General features: G+C 36.1%; 1 protein-coding gene across 6 annotated transcripts; it reads right to left on the bottom strand.

Annotated features, from left to right (window-relative positions):
• Window positions 1–982: 982 nt before the first annotated feature.
• On the bottom strand, window positions 983–14,584 carry LOC125657943 (monocarboxylate transporter 5-like). Of its 6 annotated transcripts, none has more exons than XM_056150198.1 (7): window positions 14,408–14,584; window positions 8,395–8,487; window positions 7,498–7,570; window positions 5,962–6,105; window positions 5,233–5,379; window positions 1,462–2,538; window positions 983–1,113 (listed from the first exon to the last, which is right to left on the bottom strand). In XM_056150198.1, exons 2-7 carry the CDS (start codon window positions 8,401–8,403, stop codon window positions 1,004–1,006), a joined length of 1,560 nt encoding a protein of 519 aa, XP_056006173.1. In that variant the 5' UTR covers window positions 8,404–8,487; window positions 14,408–14,584; the 3' UTR covers window positions 983–1,003. The 6 variants fall into 6 exon arrangements, with proteins under 6 accessions (XP_056006173.1, XP_056006176.1, XP_056006175.1 ...); XM_056150201.1 differs by lacking the exon at window positions 14,408–14,584 and adding an exon at window positions 14,067–14,256; XM_056150200.1 differs by lacking the exon at window positions 14,408–14,584 and adding an exon at window positions 8,722–8,800.
• Between the last annotated feature and the right edge of the window lie 7,446 nt (window positions 14,585–22,030).

Here is a 22,030-nt window from a genome sequence, read left to right as displayed (position 1 = left end):
TTTCCTTTTCCATTTGTATTGAAGAAGGAACTGCATATGGTGTCAAAAATCTTGTCTTTAATTCAATGTGAGGAATGGTCGTGTAAAGTGTTAAAAAGTCATGCGATTTGATGTTCTGCGATTTCAAATTTACTAAAATTTCTTTAGAATTTTTTAGAATCTACATTTGATTTACACCACTTCTAGCCCATGTTGTGGCACAATACGTTTGAAGTGTCTCCTTCACGGTTGTTAATATTTGGAAGACCTAATCACCAAAGACTACGAAGATATTGTCACTGAGAAACTCCAGCATATTTTTTATTTCAACATCAGAGTACTTGTGCATGGAATCAGAGTGGTGTTTAACAAAGTAATTTTTTTGGATGACTGATAACTAGATATGAATAATTCCTTGTTCCAGTTTTGTTGAAGAAGCAGCTGTCTATAATGTCAAAAAGTATTGTCTTTAATCTGTCGTGAGGAATGGTTGTGTAAAGTGTTGAAAAGTCATACAATTTGATGTTGTTGCTTTGAGAAAAGTTTTGCGATTTCAAATTTACTACAAGTTCTTTAGAATTTTTTAGAACCCACACTTTTACTTTTACTTTATTTTTTAGAACCCACACCAAGATTGGGACTTTTTACTGGATTCAGCAATGTATCTTTGTAAGTGTTTTTATGAAGTTGAGGAATCCAGTGTAGGTACGATAACTCATAACTTAAAAAATCACATGGATTCTTGTGAATCGTCAATACTTACGTTAAACACCCTCAAGTTTGATGCGGCACCGAGATGGAGGAAATAACACGTGTACTTCCGGTTGCCAAACTATTGCTCTAAGCATTTGTTAGACCGAGGAAATGTAGTTCCTCACTTATCAGAAGCCTTTTCATGTTGTCGTTTGTACAGGTAAGAAGTTCCAAAACTTTATTTAGTGTTGTCATTGTGTAGTTCCTCGTCTCTTGTATCTAGTTTTATGTGTAACAATTCAGAAAATAGTTCGAGAAAGTATTCATTTACTCATTTAGATATCAATGGCTTCAAAAGTAACAAAAGTCCACCCAAAACCAAACTGGTCCCCATGAGGTAGTATCCACCCACATATGAACCAGTCTCATCTCGTATAAGACCTGAAATTAAACAAAGGATACTTACAATGTAGTTATAAACAAAATTAGCTAAGTGGTTTCAGAAAAAAGTGAAATAATCAACATCAAATCGTCATGCTTTTTTCATGATAAGCGAAGATAACAGTGATCAATCTCATAAACCCAAAATAAAGAATAAACAAACACGGACCCCTGGACACGCCAGAAACGGGACCTCAGAAGAGTATGGGTGATGAATATCAAGTACATGGTGGAAATCCACTTCACATTCTTAGAATCTAGATAGACTTGTGCTACTATAAATCGGACGACCTCTGATTCATCAGTTGATAGACATGAAATGGACGCTGAAATCACTTATACACTTACCTATAAGCGTGGACGTAATTGCAATTGACAACCCTCTCGTGACTGTGGTCATTGCGAGTCCATGGCGCAGATTTTCTAATCCTACAAAATCGACTACTAAAACATTTATCAAGGAGTAATAAGTTCCTCCGAATGCCGCTTGGGAGACGCTGAATATTGACAATGACACAAAATCATTGCAAAAGGATGCCATGAAAAATGTAATGCCGTTTGCTATCATCGCTATAGTCATCATGTGATGCCTTTGGAGCTTTCTGTTGTCCGCAATAAACACGAATAAACATCTTCCAGCCAAATCACCTCCCGCAGAAATTGTAACGAGGTAACCAATCATATTTGATTGCAATCCCTGGTCTTTTGCGAATGGTGCTATGTATGTAACTGCAACAGAACAACCAGCTGTTACGAAAAACGATGACGACATTAACAAAATAAACTTGGCATCCTTGAGGAGTGAAAAGTTGAATAATGTGAATAAAAACCGGACACAACAATTTCTCTCCTTCCTGGATGATACAGAATTGGAATCTGGGTTATTCTTTCCATATATCGTGTCAATCTTCTCCATTGACACAGTGCTCCCGATGTCAATTGAACTTCCGAATAACTCTACGGATTTTATTTCACCATTCGTCATGTGACCAGAATTCCTGTTTGCAAAGGAACCTGAATTGAAAGGCTTGTTAAGGGAGTGATTTGAGTGGGTGGAAGTGTTTTGCTTCTCATACTCATCATTTATACCGCTATCTTTTTCATTTGACGAAAGAAAATTTTCATGAGCTCCATCTTTGTCTATTTTGGTCAAATCTTTCTTTTCGTTGACATTAGTAATACCTTCTCTTTCAATAGGCTGCATAAGCAGCCCGATAGGTAGAAAATGAAGGAATATCCCTCCTGAGAGTATTAGGGTTCCCTCTAGACCATATTCATTGAACAAGAACGTCAACAATAACGGCAATGCTAAACCTCCAAGACTTCCTCCAACATTCGCAATACCATTAGCCATTCCACGTCGTTTTTCAAAATATTTCCCGACCATCAACATGGACGGCAGGTGCGCACACATACACGATATGGCTGTAAGTAGAGTCAAAGTTGTTAGTGAGTATAAATATGCATAAACAACAAGAAACTTATTTCAACATTTTCAAACTGCACGCAGTAGTCTAGTGGTCAGGGACAGGTCGTTTCGCAACAAGAAGTCCCGGGTTCGATTCTCAATTCAACACTGCGCAACATCTTAATTAACATAGACAGTGACTGTTCCTTCATCAAATGTCCGGCATTAGAAGTGAAATTCACCGGTTATGACCTTAAAAAAGAAGGTCCCGTATAGTGACAGGCGTTGGCACGTTAAAGAACCCACACTGTTACGGCCTTCAGCGCTAAACATTGATCTAAATTTGACGCACTGCTGATGACGTTTCTTTATGTGTGAAAAAAAGCATTAATTAAAGGCCACGTTAATCAATATCACTACCCGTACTAAAAGGGACACTTATAACATACACTTTCTCTCTGGTGATATTAATCGCCGGTAGCGTTAGCTCAGTGTTAGAGCGTTTGCTTCGTAACAGGGAGGTCATAAGTTCTTCTGGGTTGTGTAAAATTAAATAAAAATATGAATCCTCGTTAAATTCGCTTTTGATATCGTTTAGATAAAGATACCGACACGTTTTTGATTAATAATACATCGATTAAATCACACACACCCCTACAAGTAGTGTTACATCAATACAAGGGACGAAAGTCACCATCTTAGAAAAAATACCCCCACTAAGGTCAATATCCGTTTCTATACTCTAAACTTAGAATTATTGGATTATTGCGGTACGATTCGCTGCAACGAAAATTTGAAATATCAAAATCTGCTTACATGTTCAAAATGTCCTCGGCATTCTTAAAAGATGCATGCCCGGTTAAAAATCGTAGTAACGTTAAATGTATGATAAAAATATACTGTAATTTTCATGTAATCTAAATAGTAACGCCATAAAGTGTCATTTCAATTGTTGGCACTTTTCCTTTAGTCAGGCACTTCTTTTCTTTCCAGGCCGATTTGGCGCGATGGCCGTCAAAATCGATGAGAACGAATGTGTTTTCTTTTGATAGAACGCGTGTCGACCGGTGACAAGTACAACATCATTATTAGGAACATCATTGCCGCAGCGAATCTCGAACCACGATAGATTTTAACTTTGGAGTACCAAAAAAAAGGATGTTGAACGGAATGTGGTTTTTTTTCTAAGATGACAACCACCATTCCTTGTATCATAGGCGTTATGAGATTGATCACTGTTCGTTATCTTAACCTTTCATTGAACTGATACTACTTCCAGTGGGTGTAATTCAAACGATGTATTAATTACCAAAACGTGTCCACATCTTTATCAAAACGACTTCAAAGGTGATTTTGATTTTAACTATATACTTTATTTTCCACAACCCGGAAGACAAATACATGGGGTTGCGGCAGGCGTTGGCACTTTCAGAAACCCTATGGTCACTGCTACGGCCCTGAGCACTAGGCATACATGTAGGTCTAAATGTGTGGTACTTCACCTATGACTGGCTTGGATTTCTAAAAAAAAATCCTCAAACTTAAGTTTGAGTTTTCTTTTATTTGATCAGCCAATGAGCATAATCTCAGCATAAAGTCCAAGTTTTGACTTGAGGAAGTTAGCTCCTGAGCTTTTGAGCACAACTGCGCAGAATGTTTACTGGTTCAATACTGATCCCATTGGTGCAAACATATTACACATCTATTACTGAACCCTATTCAGTTGAAAATTTTTGCGTCAATTCAAATTTTTTAAGGGTTTGGCAGGAACTATATTTTGTGGCGGAAGGATTGATTAATTACACAGTTCTAAATCTGTATGATTTTTCTGTTTCTGTTTCACCCAATATATCTTCTATTTTTATACTTCTTTATGTGTATATCAGTATTATAATCTATGATATAAGTAGTTGAGACTTGGAACTAATTCAAACGTTGTGATTTATTGACTTGGTTGATATATTTTTCCAAACAGAACACTGATTCTTTAAAAAGTCCAAATTAATTTACTTGAAATTTTGTTTGAAAATTCAATATTTTCGCCAATAATTAATTTTTTAAAAATCTCTAACCCTCACTTCTTTTTAGTTCCATTTCAGATTTTAAGACAAGACCTTGAAAATTATGCGAAATTTTAGAAATTAACATTACTCCTTATGTGTTCTTTTAAACTCTCAAATTTAATATCATGAAGTTTTTCGTATATCAAATGCAAAAAGGTCATTATTTATTTCCATTACTAATATAAAACTTTTTTTAAAATCTGTATTGTTAGAAGAAGTGATAATGTATCTATTTTATGTAATCATTGTTTTGTGTTGCTTATGTTGTGCTGATACCAACAGACAAAATGAATAAAGCCCGAGGAAATTTTAAGTGCAAAAAGGTCATGTTTAGAACACTGTAGCTCAATAACAAGCATTGCGACCACAGTTTTTTTTTTTAAATTTCCAAATTCTCCTTCAATGTAGAAATCAAAAATACACTTCCCCCCAAAAATTGACATTACTTCAAATTTCAGGTGCGAACCTCTTTTTAAAAGTTTCTTTCGAGATATCCAGGCCTCGTGGCGTCTCAATACAAGTGAAAAATTCTTAACGGGGTGTGTAGCATCCAAACAACCAACGAATAAACATTCATTAATGATGTTTGCCAAATGTTTCGTTCAAATATGTGAATATATCCAAATAATTTATCCATAATATACATACCAAATAAAAAACTTTGTGTTAAAAATAGAACGCCTGCAGAAGGAGCATAGGCATTTCCAATGTTAGCGGACAATCCAATGATTGCTGCAGTCATGACCATAGTCCTCTCTGTAAAATATCGAGTTCCAATTCCCATTAGAATGATGGCTGAAAAAGAAGTAATATAAAAGAATTAAGCGTGATGATCACGACAAAACCATCCGTCTTCATCGTGAATAGTTAGTAGTAGAATACAGTAAGTAATATTTGTTTGTAAAATATTATAAATCCAAAAGTGTTCTTCTAATCAACGATCCCGTGGGGATCCGGGTTAGAATAGGTCCTCAGTACCCTCTTGCTTGTCGTAAGAGGCGACTAGATGGAGCGATCCTTCGGATGAGACTGCAAAAACCGAGGCCCCGTGTCACAACAGGTGTTGCACGATAAAGATCCCTCTCTGCTGAAAGGCCGTAAGCGCCGAGCATAGGCCTAAATTTTGCAGCCCTTCACCGGCAATGGTGACGTCTCCATGTGATTGAAAAATTGTCGAGAGGGACGTTAAACAATATACAATCAATCTAATCAACAAACTTTCCATGAGTTCAATATGCATAACATTCAATGCCAAAGGTTTTCGCCTCTTTCTTCCAAAATATGAAAATATGGACAACCATCGAAGGTGTCGCCTAGATACTTCAGCAACAGGTAACATTGGTCTGAATGGACTACCGTGGTGTCATAGATACTCACAGCCGATGCTTGATACAATGGTCTGGATGGACAAGATCAAAGATAGCACCGATGAACTGGCGTTGTACTTTCTTTGATATTGTACGAAAAAAAGTCCAAAGGATTTGAACATCCCTAGGATAATGAAATACTCCGAAAAGCATGCTGCAAGAAATTAAAAAGAAAGTTATATCATAAAACATGTAAATGTTGTTTCATGTGAAAATTTATAAAGTAACTTAGTTATCAAGTTAAAATTACTGTTGACAAGGCAGTGCAGTAATCTAATTAGTAAGTACAGTGTAGTGGTTCACCAATATCGAAACTTCTGAAAGAACCTATATATATCACTAGCATTTTGTTACAACTCGTTCTTAGAGTGAATATCGTTATAATCAAAATAAAGTTCATGTAGGGCCTAGCGCTTGCGCAGAAAATGTGACTGGGCTTACCAAACAAGGATAAATGCATTTGGTAATTTAGGAAAAGAAAACTAACTTTGCAATAGTGAATTCAAGATTTAATTTCTATAAACCATTTCTGAACATGCGCAGCAGTAACTTCCTTTCGATTCATCCTCTTCAAGAACACACAACATGATTTCTCTCCCACCCAATCCTATGATTTGCTACTAGTTAACGGCTTTTCGGTTAGCCTGTCTCTGTAGTAACATGATTTTCAATGTTTAATTTCTTTAACCTTCAATTATATATAATGCCACATACCATTGTCATACAAGCGATAACCTTAAGTATTTAGAACTCTTTTCCATCCTTTGTATGTAATTACACATACAATAGATTATGTACAAATCAAAGCAATACTAGTATATTTTCCATTGGGCGTCTGTATGTGTTTGTATATATACAGATGTAATTAGTTTACAGGACCCCTGGACATATATGTACCAGAGGTGGTCAGGTGCCTAGGAGTAAGCATCCCCTGTCGACCAGTCACACCCGCCATGAGCTCTATATCTTGATCAGGTAAACGGAGTAATCCGTAGTGAAAATCAGAATGTAACGAACGGTCTAACAAATTGGTATGCAGCGCGCCAGACAGCATTTGACCCAAAGAAAGGCTTATTGGCAAACTAGATCGTTATAACGACCATAAAATTTGCGAAATGCTGACTCTAAACGAGACTGTAGAAACCCCATGTAGCATGGACTTTTTGATGCTGTATTTTGTTGTCACTGACTGGTACGCTGGTATGAGTGATTGCTGGGTAACTTGACGAGGCCAACAAAACAGAATTCACCATCCGTTTACATACCACAATGATACAGAATTCACCATACATTTACATATCACAAAAAATATAGAATTCATCATTCATTTACATGTCACAATGATACAGAAGTCATCATTGATTTACATACCACAATGATACAGAATTCACCGTGGATTTACATACCACAACGATACAGAATTCACCGTTGATTTACATACCACAATGATACAGAATTCATCATTGATTTACATATCACAATGATACAGAATTCATCATTGATTTACATACCACAATGATACAGAATTCACCATTCATTTACATACCACAAAGTACTATCCATGCCCATCCTCTATCCACAGAGGAAGATGAATTTTTCCGGAAGTTGAAAAGTACCATCTACAAATTCAATAACCATGTGTTAAGAAATATTCATTACTGACAACTCCCTCCTCATACCCTGGGGTGTAATATAACTTAAGTTACAATTTAATGCTGCACTAATTTAAAATCCAAACTTTCACAACTATCATACATGAAAGAGAGTTTAGTTTTGCAATGATATTTTTCTTACTGGTAAAACTTTTTGTAAAGTATAATGTCCGTTTCATGATATATTTCTAAAATTCAATAGAGTGTATTTCGACTTAAAGACTGCAGTGTTCGACATTCAACAGCAAAACGTCCATTCCCAGAAAGAGATTCATATAAATCTAGTATAGGATAATGGGCATGTCTCAGAAGGGGGTAACGTAATGCAAACAATAGAGAATTATTACCGCCATCCGAGTGATTTCTTGTTGTACATAATGCTATCTATACCATACAGTAACACACATAGCAAATTAAATGTTACGTCATTACATTAGATTGTTCTGAATCATGATATGTGTACTTCGTACCCACTCCATGCTAACAGATAGGACACGAGAGCTCTTCTGATAAATTCGTCATCACATAAATAATCCGTGGCGGGTTTGTTTATGCAGTGATGTATATAAATATATATACATACATGCATACAGTGATGTATATTTAATGCACAAAAATATTAGGAACACTAACTAGAATGCTACTATACAAAAATGACTGTTTTAAATAAAATATATTAACCTACACGAAATGTGTCCTAAGAAAATATCACCCCAGAAACAAGCATAAGACAACTTTTTTATCGTCTGGAACAATAGAACGGGGACATAAAACCTAAACTGAATGCTTACCTTTATCATATGAAGGGAGCCACTGACTTCAACAAAGGCACGCTACATTCCGGTTACACCAGACACACATCAGCGATAAATGTCCATACTAAACTGTGAAAAGAAATGTTTAGAAAATATGACCTTTAGAACAACCTTTAGGTTCTCAACGGCGGATGATATCAGACAAAAGTTGTGTAATGTGTTATGAAAGAGTGTAAATACCACTTCAGTGGGTTTTTTTTTTTTAAAGATTTGTGATCGATGATAGGCAGAAAATGAATCCCCACAATCTCAAAGTCCGCAAGGGAAGCTTTTATATCTATCCATGGATCTATTAATACATACTTGTACTTCATTTTATTCCGTCAGCCATAATTTCGTATCATGGGAACTCTTTTATTTTAGAGGTAACAAACATTTTGTCTAAGAATGTAAGAAACTCGAATAAAGTCCAAAAGGAGCCTAATGCTTAAAAATATCTTTCATTTTAGTTCAGTTTATTCTCATATTGCTCAAAACAACATTGAAAAGATCCACATACAATGGGGGGGGGGGGGGGGGGGGGGGGGCAGCAATATAATGATATAATGCAATCGAATGTATATGCAATTTGTATTGGTTTAACCAGGAGAGACAACACTCTTGTGAGGTATATTTATAAATTTGGTAAGATTACTGATAATACATTGGATATATATATATATATATATATATATATATATATATATATATGAATATAAATTGAATACTTTTACATTTGGTAAGCGGACCGGTTTGGAGTTTAGAATGGAATGATACTGTTTAACCTAAGCTATAACAACTCGGGCAAATAATCTAAAAGTGATTTTTTTTTTTAAGACAGATACAATTTCAAGAATGAGAAGAGACTTACAGACATGTGTTAGGATGCATTGTCGATCAGGATTTTGCAATTGTCGTATATTTTCCTGTAATTTCAATTAATTGAGCATATAAAATTTTGGGGTGAATAACTGTATCTTGCACAGTAACGAACTTTGATCCTGTTTGGGTAGATTTCATCAGACTTGCTTCAGATGATGTAACTATCCTGTACATTTAGGGTGAATGACCGAGCACCTTAAGGACCTAATTTAGAACTACATTGTATGTTTTGTACAGGAATGAACCTCTATACAGATGTGTTCAGACTTGCGTCAGATTATGCTATTGTTCTGCGCGTTTGGGGTAAATGAAAAATAAAATTTTGAAAAACATGCTTTATTTCTAGAAATGATGTTTTACGGTGGTTACGGGTCTTCAGGATATGGCATTAAGAACGGAGGCAATGTGTCATGGTAGGCGTGGGCACGTTAATGAACTCACACTGATACGGAGGAATAACACACCAAAGAAATTATAATTGTGATTAAAAGATTTATATAACGCTCTATCAACATTAGTTCTCTAAAGCGCTTTACAAATGTGATTGAAAAGATAATATAAAATCGAAAACTTTTGAATTTACCTCATTTAGTGGGAAAATGCAATTTTAACAGAAAGTGATCTGGAAAAAATTGAATTAAAACCCTAACTAGACTCGAACGCATGAACTACAGATCAACAGACGACACGTAAACGGACTGAGCTACCAAGCTTGACAATCAAATTCAAAAGCAATATACAAATATTGCTGAGATATAAATTCATTCGAATTTCAGAGGGAAGTCGTCCATTATTACGATGCAGTGTTCCTCCTTAAGCGTCACACATATATCAAAGATGTGACACTTCACTATAGATGGTGACGTTTCTACATGAATGAAAACTTTTTAGATTTAAAGTAATTCCTCCCTCATGTGACGTCTGGTCATGGGTTTTTGCAAAATCTTTATTTCATTAGAATTTGTGCATGATAGAAATATATCTTTAGGAGGAAGTTCATTCACTAGGTATCATAGAAAAAATCTAGTTAACAATTTGATATTGAAAAAGTTTATATTTTCTATAAACAATTAATTATATGTATTACAAAAATGTTGTCTAGGGCGATAACTCCTATGCTAATATTTCTCTATGGTAAGTTTACTATACAATGATTTGCTTGATATTCACCATTAATTCATATATATTTTCTGATGTTGATATAGACTTTCGTTTTTGTATGTCTGACATCTTTAAAATTCTGACAACATAATATATATTTTCTTCGGTTATTGATTAAAAACGCCTAAATCAAGTTGAAATCAATACAGATTTTCTACTTTTAACCATTAATTTTGATAAGTCCCATGAGGGTGGAGCTCTTTTAACTATCTATGTTCTACACAGATGATACGTGTGTACAGGCAAACTACCTTTAATAGTCTTGTTAAACTTTCAGTTTATGATAACGCTGGAGTGCGGATAACGTTGTTCGTCTTCTAATATTTGAAATTCCTGAATCGCCATGAAGGAAAACTGTCGTGAGAATGCTTTGTAAACAATTTTGAGATCTTGTACTTTTTACTGCGAGATTTCAAACGAACGAAAACTGCAGAAGGACAAGGCTACTCAACCGTACATTAATAATTGTTACAAACGCTCTCATTATAATTACCTAAGCTTTGTAAATGTATGGTATTTCTAAAAGCACTCTCCTTTCAAATTGACATAAACTGTTATAGATATAAGGAATATAGAGTTAGTTTATGTGTATCAAGAAGGTATAAAACGATTATGTATGGGGGGGGGGGGGTAATTTGTATCGCCGATTATACAACCTCCCTATTGGTTTTATATTTCCTTAATGCAAAAAATCTTGATTTTTTTTCCCCCTTTTTAACATACCACCGACTCATAAGAAATATATCATTTTAACCATGTTGGCAAAGTTTTAAAGTGAATCATTTTACAATTCATCATTTCTGAATGGAACTGACTATCTTTAAACAAATTTAATACACCGCTATTCTGAACGCGGGAAGTAGGAATAAATACTGAAAAGATAGTTTTAAAATAATGTAAGAATTTACAAATAAGTAATCATAAATAATAAATAAGTAATTACAAATAATTAATAAGAAATCATTATTTACAAATATCGGATACGACATTTAAGTATTGAATGATGAGTATGGTGTAGTTACAATACTTTGGTACTCAGATTATAATATGAACGTTATGTATTTTAAAATATTTGTTCAAACAAGGATACCATAAAAGTGGGAACACCGGTATTGCGAAGTTAACACTGTCTCGCTTTTTAAAAAAACAAATCCTAACTTTCGTTCTTATAGATAAATATAATTATGTATCTTTTTCACGAAAAGAATATTTTCTTGTAAATAAAACCCCGAATATCGAACAAACATTGACAAGTAAGTAATGAGAAATAGATAAGAAGGAATTCATTATTGCCTTCGGGGGTTCCGTTTCAACATGGAATATTTATATTTTATGACCAACTAAAATTTCCCCTTAAAAAACACTGTCAATCACAAACAATTTCGCAAGTTTAAAAATGCGCTGTAACAAAATCAATCACGTGATATACAGTAGCGGAGATACCATTTGACAGTCATTTACTAGGCGAATGCATAGAGAGGTGGGTGGGACGTGCGTTTTCCGGATAAATAACTAATATAAGAGTGAGAGAAAGAAATAGAGGACATAATGCGTACCGGTAACGGTCAGTTCAGGAAATTCCGTTTCGGACATATTTTCCGGTACTGTTTAATGTTTATTTCAAGTAGTTTTTGGTTATACAGATCCAGAATGGTGCCAACATTCCGGATATCCTATTTTATTTATAGTGAATTACATATGGATAATCTATTTTTAAAAGAGTTAAAAGTTTAATATAGTATAGTCAGTTAGACCTTCCCCATCCACAACCCCCTCGTCTCTCCATTTATCAAACTGTTTATAAGATCGTCTCTGTAACTCTTATCCACATCACAACTGTAGCCTTCCGCAGTTCGTAGTGTTACCTGGCTATTTTTCTTCACTCTTATTTCATGACCTGCTACACGTATTCTATTGGATACTTGTCCGGTGAGACGGTGGGTCATTCCATGACAGTCACGTGATTCTTGTGAACCAATCCCGGGTGTACGCTGCCTTGTGGATCTCGCATTGTCCTATAGCAGAACGTAACACAGATCGTATGTCATACTATTTGATTGCAACAATCACTCCATATAGCGGATATTTTCCCCATTCACAGAAACATTCCACCCCACACTGTAACAGTAGGTTTGAGAACTTTGGCAATGCCTAAACTTTGTCCGCCCTTTCCTATAGCTAGTATACCTGTAGAACTGAAAACGGCTCTCAACTGTAAATGTGTGGTGCACCAGGCCATTCGTTTCCATTAGTAACTCCTTCTGGGGCACAAATTTAGAAAAATTGCTTCGAATCAAAGTCCAAGTCATTGAACACAGAAGTCACCCTTTCTGCACAAATTCACTCGAGATTTGCTGTTGACCATCAAGGGATGCGAAGCAGCCCGTCTACTGTCATTAACGTCAAAAATGTTCTTCCGCCATCAAGATTCGGTCGGATTCTGGACACCGTATTTAGAAATTCTCTCCATTAAATTCTCTTCAGACTGTCAAACACGGTAGACCTCTGTTTCCTTGCTGATCTCCAAATGTTTCCGTACTGATCTCCGTATGTTTCCTTGGTGATCTCCGTATGTTTCTGTGTTGATTTCCGTATGTTTCCGTACTGATATCCGTATGTTTCCTTGCTGGGCCGCGTTCAAGATCGTAGCGGCTACGTAGGGCTCGGTAGCGCTACGATCTTGAACAATGTGCTAGGCTAGCCCTACGTAGGGATACCAAGCGTTAATTCATACAGTGCGTTCAAAATACCTAGATATCTAGCCTAGCAGCTACGATCTTGAACGCAGCCCTGATCTCCATATGTTTCCGTACTGATCTCCGTATGTTTCCGTGTTGATCTCCGTATGTTTCCGTGTTGATCTCCGTATGTTTCCGTGCTGATCTCCGTATGTTTCCTTGCTGGGCTGCGTTCAAGATAGTAGCGGCTAGGTAGGGCTCGGTATCGCTACGATCTTGAACAATGTGCTAGGCTAGCCCTACGTAGGGATACCAAGCGTTAATTCATACAGTGCGTTCAATATACCTAGATATCTAGGCTAGCCGCTACGATCTTGAACGCAGCCCTGATCTCCGTATGTTTCCGTGTATGATAAAGATCTCCGTATGTTTCCGTGCTGTTATTTCATACAATTTCTGTGCTGATTTTCTTGTAAATTATGTTGTCACTAATTCTTTTGTGTAACTTAACTTTTTTCTCTTCTTCAAAATGTTCACGTTTGTTCAGAAAAAAAGCACGATCAATTACACCATCGCAGCACTACACTAGTATAGGATAAATTAAATATATCGGCCTAGCTAAATTTTATTACGAACAAATCTAACCGTTATAAGAAAAACTTGTCCAGATATCTGATTAACACCAAAACGATGAGCTATCATCCATTTTTTATGTTTATATTCCAGTAGAAGCAAGTGCATTCAGAGTGACCGCCCTTTGCTCCATTGAAAAGTTATACATGTATACAGTATTGATCTATTTTGGAGAAAAATACGAACAGTCAGCATAATTATGATAACATTACATTTCTCATATATTACATAATGTATGTCAAATTGATCGTCAGGGTGGTGACAAATCTTGCACGACTGCTATTTTGCCTAGTATAAATATCGTCTATCACATACCGGTACTGCATACAATGGGCCCCATCCCGCAATTTACAAGCTTCCTAGAAAGTTAGGTCCACCACTCTGTATCGGTGACCAAGGAGAGGTCAACGTGAATGACGAAATATTTCAGGTGACCGTGGTCAAAATTTCTTTATCTTACACAGTACATAATCATTGGAAAGCCCTAGCTTGTTTTTTTTTTAAATACCAAAAAAAAAAAAAAAACCCTGTCGTTTTGCAGATGAGTTATATTTAGATACTTTAGTAATCAATATTCGTAATAAATCCTGCTAGCAAATAATTTCTTAAAATAAACTCTGAAGGTGATGAATTTTGAATTACGGAAGTATACATACCTGTGTACGTATTGAACGTATCCAATTTGAAATGCACTATAAGGTGATGACCGAAGCGTTTCTCAAAAGACACAAACATTAATATTCGCCTTGAATATTTAAATAATGTGCAACAACACATCGCCCATCCATCAACAATGGTTTATGTGTGTAAGCGCCATTTCCATGACGCCACGTAACACGTGGACTTATTTTTCGTCAGTTTTTTGTTTTGTTTTGTTTTTGGTCAAATAATGTTAAATAAACGTACCTTTTATTTGTTCATGCTTAAATTCTAATCAAGGTAAATTAAAAGAGTGTCATGCTTAAATTCTAATCAAGGTAAATTAAAAGAGTGTCATGCTTAAATTCTAATCAAGGTAAATTAAAAGAGTGTCATGCTTAAATTCTAATCAAGGTAAATTAAAAGAGTGTCATGCTTAAATTCTAATCAAGGTAAATTAAAAGAGTGTCATGCTTAAATTCTAATCAAGGTAAATTAAAAGAGTGTCATGCTTAAATTCTAATCAAGGTAAATTAAAAGAGTGTCATGCTTAAATTCTAATCAAGGTAAATTAAAAGAGTGTCATGCTTAAATTCTAATCAAGGTAAATTATAACTGCTTAAGAATTGCCAGCAATATTATATTTGGCAAAGTAAATTCCGGTCAATATCTCTTAATATTGCAATGGAAAGCGTCAAAATGGAAAGAACAATATCCTCATTAATTGTAGTTACACGAAACGATGCGATAAAGTTCGGTTTTTCACGGACGCTATCTTGAGGGGGAGAGGTAGTAAAATAGATATTCTGTCTTGAATATATGTTGAAAATAAGAATTCAACTTTTACCTAAGAGAAAATAAATCTTCTGACCCCATCTGTATCATGTGTTGTTTTTGTAGTAGTATGATGTGGTGTTTTTGTAGCGGTATGATGTGATGTTTTAGTAGCGGTATGATGTGGTGTATTTGTAGCGGTATGATATGGCATTTTTGTAGCGGTATGATGTGTTTGCTGCGGTATAATGTGGCGTTTTTGTGGTTTAATGATGTGATGTATTTGTAGCGGTATGATGTGTGTTTTTGTAGCGGTATGATGTGGTGTATTTGTTTAGGTATGATGTGGTGCTTTTGTAATGGTATGATGTGGTGCTTTTGTTGCGGTATGATGTGTTGTTTTGTAGCGTCATGATGTGGTGTTTTTTGTGGTAATATGATATGGTATTTCTGTGGAGGGATGATGCGACGTTTTTATAGCGGTATGATGTGGTCTTTTTTGTGGTGTTATGATGTGGCGTATTTGTAGTGATATGATGTTGCATTTTTGTAGCGGTATGATGTTGCGTTTTCTGTGGCGTTATGATGTGGTGTTTTTGTGGTTGTATGATGTAGTATTTTTGTAGCGATAAGATGTGGTGTTTTTGTGGCAATATAATGTGGTGTTTTTGTTGTATGAAGTAGTGTTTTTGGTGTTTTTGTGCTGGTGTGGTGTGACGTTTTTGTGGTGGTATAGTATAGTGTTTTGTGGTGTTATGATGTGGTCTTTTGTGGTATAATGTGTGTTTTGTAATGATATGATGAGACATTTTGGTGTTATGATATGGTACTTTAAGGTATCATGTGTGTTTTTGTGGTGGTATGATATGGTGCTTTGGTGATAGTATATTGTGTGCTTTTGTGGTAGTATGATGTAGTGTTTTTGTAGCAGTATGATGTGATGTTTTTGTGGTGTTATGATGTGGTTTTTTGTGGTATGATATGTGTTTTTGTGGTGGTATGATGTGGTGTTTTGCGGTATAATGTATGTTTTTGTAGCGGTATGATGTGGTGTTACTGTGGTGGTATGGTTAATCGATTGATTGTATATTATCTAACGTCCCTTTGAAGAATATTTCACTCATATGGAGACATCACCATTGCCGGTGAAGAGCTGCAAAATTTAAACCTATGCGCGTCGCTTATGGCCTTTGAGCAGGGAGGGATCTTTATCATAAAAAACATCACCTGCTGTGACACGGGGCCTCGGTTTTTTGCGGTCTAATCTGAAGGACCGCCCCATTTAGTCGCCTCTTAGGACAAGCAAGGGGGTATTGAGGACCTACTCTAATCCGGATTCCCATAGGAAGTGATGGTATGATGTAGTGTATTTGTGGTAGTATGATGTAGTGGTTTTGTGGTGGTATGATGTGTTGTGTTTGTGGTGGCATGTTGTAGTGTTTCTTGATGGTAGGATGCAGTGTTTTTGTGGTGGTATCGTGCGGTATTTTTGTGGTGCTATGATGTGTTTTGTAGTGGTATGATATGGAATGTTTGTGGTAGTATGATGTGGTGTTTTTGTGATGAGAACATGTGGTGTTTAGTCAGTATGATGTGGTGTTTCAGTGGTGGTATAATGTGGTGTTTTTGTGGTGGTACATGTAACATTTGGTATTTTTCAGGTGGTATGATGTGGTGTTTCTGTGGTGGTATGATGAGGTGTTTTTGTGGCGGTATGATGCGGTTCTTTGTGGTGGTATAATGTGTTGTTTTTGTGGCAGAATGATGTAGTGTTTCTGAGGTTGTATGATGCAGTGTTTTTTGTGGTATGATGTGTTGCTTCTATTGTGGTATGATGTTGTGGTATGATGATGCGTTTTTGTGGTGGTCTGATGATGCGTTTTTGTGGTGGTATGGTGTGGTGTTTTTATGGTGGTATGATGCGGTGCTTTTGTGGTATGATGTGTTGCTTCTATTGTGACATGATGTGGTGGTATGATGAGGGGTTTTGTGGTGATATGATATGGATTTTTTTGTGATGGTATGGTGTGGTGTTTTTGTGATAATATGATGTGTTTTGTGGCGATATGATTTGGTGTTTTTGTGGTGGCATGGTGTAGCGTTTTTGTGGTGTGTAGTATAGTGTTTTTGTGGTAATAAGATGTGTTTTTGTCGTTGTATCATGTGGTGTTTTTTTTCTGGTGCTGTGATGTTGTGTTTTCGGTAATGTTATGATGTGATGTTTTGTGGTGTGATGTGGTGTTTTCTGTGGTGGTATGATGTGGTGTTTTTGTGGTAGTATGATGTGGTGGTTTTGGTGATGTGATGTGGTTTTTGTGGTGGTATCATCTTGTGATGTTTTGGTGGTATGATGTGGTGTTTTCGGAATTGTAGTCACTACCAATTTTACGAATAAACGTCATTAATTAAGACAGTAATTCCTGCATATTCAAGTTTTCTGCTAAATATATAATAACAGTTTATTTGAAGCTGCCATGATCACATATCAATTTCCGTGTCCACGAATCGTATCCCTTTGTAAGCTGACCTGTTTTTGTATTTCTTTCGTTATTTGTTTGTATTATGTCCCGTTGAGAATTTTTCAATCATATCGGGACGTCACCAGTTGTATCTGAAACACCATGAATTTAGACCTAAAGCCTTTCGCGACACAGGACCTCCATATCTAAGGTCATATCCGAAAAACACGTGATTCTCACTTCTGAATACCACGCTTTTCGCTAAGGAGTAATTACTACTTATGTTTACGTCTTTTTGACAAGGTCATGGCACGAGTGAGATTCGAACTCAGGATCTCCCGGTTACAAAGCGAACGCTTTACCACTGGTCTTCTGCTACTGATTTGTATTTTTAGGCAGAATTTATTTAAAAGTTTCTACTCGAAAAAAATCTACACTGGTTCCTATGAAGGTGGCTACTTTACCGGCAAATATTTTTGGTTAACATGTAGAAGCTTTCGGATAAATTCTGCCTCATAACAATACAAAAAACAGGTCAGCTAATAATGGAGCATAATTTGTGTCCATGGAAGAAACTGTTGGAAGACCTGATCATCAAAGAATCCGTAAATATTGGTAATAAGGAACTCCAGCATCTTTTTAATGAAAATATGAAGATAATGAACAATGATCAATCTCACAACTCCTATAAGGAATACGAAGTTAAAAGGTGAAAAACACGGACCCCTGGATATACCAGAGGTGGGGTCAGATGCATAGGAGAGTAAGCATCCCATGAAGACTGGTCACACCCGCCGTGATCCTTATATCTTGATAAGATGAACGGAGTAATTCGTAGTCAAAATCTGTGTATAAAGAACAGCCTAACAATTGGTAAAAAGAACGGCCTAACAATTGGTAAAAAGAACAGCCTAACAATTGGTAAAAAGAACAGCCTAACAATTGCTAAAAAGAACGGCCAAACAACTGGTAAAAAGAACGGACTAACAATTGGTAAAAAGAAAGGACTAACAATTGGTAAAACGAACGGCCTAACAATTGGTATGAAACCCGTTAGACAGCAATTGACCCAATGAAAGGATTTATTGGCAAACTAGATCGTTATAACGACCATAGAATTTGCTAAATGCTGACTCTAAACGAGACTTGCTTGTTAGTAGCCTGCCTTGAATCAAAAACTGATCACAAAAGTACGTACCATCTATCCTTCTGTGTTTAGTAAACCAGAAGTGAATTAGATAGGTTACATGAGGAATATGTTTTGGTTCCAGCTGACAAAGCTAGTAACAATATTGTCTTTCTTTGTAAGGCTCATTATCACAACTGTATTTTAAACGAACTTGGCATTAATTCCACTTTTGGTAATCATACTTATACCCAAACTGCCCTTTCAAAAGATGAAATTCTTCAAAACCATGCTTCAGTTTTATGAATATGAGTTACCGTACCTATACTGGATTCCTAAACTACATAAAAACCCTTACAAACAAAGATACATTGCTGGATCCATTAAGTGTTCTACCAAGCCCCTATCTTTGCTCCTCACGAAAATATTAACAGCTGTGAAGGAGAAACTTCAAACTTATTGTGCGACTACATATGCCAGAAGTAGTGTTAATCAAAAGTGAATTCTAAAAATTCTAAAGAACTTTTAGTAAACTTGAAATAGCAGAATTTTCCCCAAATCAATAACATTAAAACCTATGACTTTTCAACACTATACACGACCATTCCTCACAATAAATTAACGACTAGACATTTTGACATAATAGACAGTTGCTTCTTCAACAAAAACGGAAAACGGAAATATTCATATCTAGTGATCAGTCATTCAAAAACTTACTTTGTTAAACACCACTCTGATTCCACGCACAAGTACTCTGAAGTTGAAATAAAAAATATGCTAGAGTTCCTCACTGACAATATCTTTGTGGTCTTTGGTGATCAGGTCTTCCAACAGTCTGTTGGAATTCCCATGGGCACGAATTGAGCTCCTTTGTTATTCATATGAAGCAGAATTTATTCAAAGACTTCTACGTGAGAAGAAAAAATCTCTCGCTGTGGCCTTCAATTCGACTTTTAGATATATCGATGACGTTTTGTCTATTAACAATAATAGCTTTCATTCATATGTCGATTTGATATATCCCCATGAGCTCGAAATAAAGGACACCACAGAGTCGTCCACTTCTGCTTCATACTTATACTTAGATATTTTATTGAAAGTAGATATTAACGGCAAACTGACAACTCAACTGTATGACAAACGGGATGATTTCAGTTTCTCCATCGTCAACTTCCCATATTTATGTAGCAATATTCCTTGATCACCTGCATATGGTGTTTATATATCTCAACTGATTCGATATGCAAGAGCTTGTTCTGCGTATAGTCAGTTTTTAAATCGATGTAAGCTACTGAAAAACAAGTTGATGGAACAGGGGTTTCAACAATCTCGATTGAAGTCAGCATTTCGCAATTTATATGGTCGTTATAACGATCTAGTTCGTCAATACAACCTATCATTGGGTCAAATGCTGTCTGACATGTTTCCTGCCGATTGTTAAGCCGTTCTTGGCACACTGATTTTGACTGCGGATAACTCTGTTTACCTGATCAGGATATAGGGCTCACGGCGGGTGTGACCGGTCAACAGGGGATGCTTACTCCTCCTGGGCACCTGATCCCACCTCTGGTGTGTCCAGGGGTCCGTGTTTGCCCAACTATCTATTTTGTATTGCTTGTGGGAGTTGTTATCTTCACCTTGCATCATACACTGAACAAGTTCTAGTGTGTCAATATTAAATTCAGAGTACCTGTACATAGAATCAGAGTGGTGTTTAACAAAGTTTTTTGAGATGACTGAACAAACAATATGAATATTTCTGTGTTCCATTTTCATTGAGGAAAAAGATGCCTATGATGTCAACAAGCCTTGTATCAAATTGATCACAAATGAAAGAAAGCAAAAGCGAGTAAACTCACATACTTCACACTCCAACATTGCTTGACAATGCCTCACATAATGAATGGTAATGCTATGTATTACTGCAAGAACAGGACAGACGGGCTCAAAATTCAAAAGGGGCATAACTCCCATTATACCCTCCTCAACTTCGTTGCGTGGGGTAAAAAAAATGACAAAGATCAACAACATCATATGCATGTACATGTAAATTTTTCGAAGAGTGTCCGATCGCTTCCAAAAAGAAACATGCACATCTTCAATGATTCCATAACAGTTACACAAGGTCTGAAGGATGTCAAATAAATGCTGTAAGAGGAGTTGAATATAAAAATAGGTAAGGAATGCTTAAAAAACCGGTCTGACACAAGTTGTTAAAAATATATTTTGGCAAAAGTTTTATGTTCAAAAGGGGCATAACTCCCAGACAAAATATTGAAACAGAATTTCCTGTGAATATGCACATCTACACAGTGTGTCCTTATTCACTACAAAGTTTCAAGAAATTCTATTGAGCGGTCTCAGAGGAGCTGCGCAGACAAGAACAAGACATACAGACTCGAAATTCTAATTTCAAAAGGGGCATAACTCCCAGAAAAAATATTGAATAAGAATGTCCTGGGAATCTGCACATTTAAACTGTGTGTCCTTATTAACTACAAAGTTTCACGAAATTCTGTTGAGCAGTCTCAGAGGAGACAAGAACAAGACATACAGGCTCGAAATTCTAAGTTCAAAAGGGGCATAACTCCCAGAAAAAGTATTGAATCAGAAGTTCCTGGGAATCTGCACATTTAAACTGTGTGTCCTTATTAACTACAAAGTTTCACGAAATTCTGTTGAGCAGTCTCAGAGGAGTTGCACTGACAAAAAGGGACTGACAGACGGGTCAAAAACATATCCTCCGCAACTTCGTTGCGTGGGGTATAATAATGGTCATGTGAAGAGTTGAAAAATCATACATTTTGATGCTGTTGATTTAGGAAAGGTTTTGGCCAATCAGAAAGCTCGGATATTCATTCTATTATGAAATACAGTATGATGCAATACATATTCGTACAAAATGGCGGAGTGTTTACATTCGCACTTCCAGACAATGGATTAAGCGATAAATAAAGCGGTCTATGAATAGCGTGGGGATTTCGATAGTTATTTATATAAAAAAATCAACCATGTGACATTTTATGAGTCACATGATTTTATTGTCGTCTGCATTGTAAACAAATCTAAACCGACAGAAACAAGATGGGGCGCAAAGGGAAAGAGTTAAGTAACGACTTGAAAGATGTTGCATGGAAGTTTATATAAGAAGGTAAAACCATCAGTTATGTGTCAGAAACCTTGGATGTGTCCAGGTCTACAATAGGAAGTTTTAAGAAGCGTGTAGAACGTCGGGGTTCTAAAGAAAACATTCCTAGATAAGACAGCCCGAGATTATCGGA

The sequence above is a fragment of the Ostrea edulis genome, chromosome 9 (assembly GCF_947568905.1).
Source record: "Ostrea edulis chromosome 9, xbOstEdul1.1, whole genome shotgun sequence".
In the NCBI taxonomy this organism is placed as follows: domain Eukaryota; kingdom Metazoa; phylum Mollusca; class Bivalvia; order Ostreida; family Ostreidae; genus Ostrea; species Ostrea edulis.
This window is presented reverse-complemented; position numbering and strand designations above follow the sequence as displayed.

Excerpts from the sequence above, each read along its gene's own strand:
- LOC125657943 (XM_056150198.1), bottom strand. Across the intron at positions 6,106-7,497 it reads GGCATGGATAGTACTTTGTG|CATGCTTTTCGGAGTATTTC; the intron begins GTATGTAAATGA and ends AATTTCTTGCAG. Across the intron at positions 5,380-5,961 it reads CATTGTATCAAGCATCGGCT|CCATCATTCTAATGGGAATT; the intron begins GTGAGTATCTAT and ends CTTCTTTTTCAG.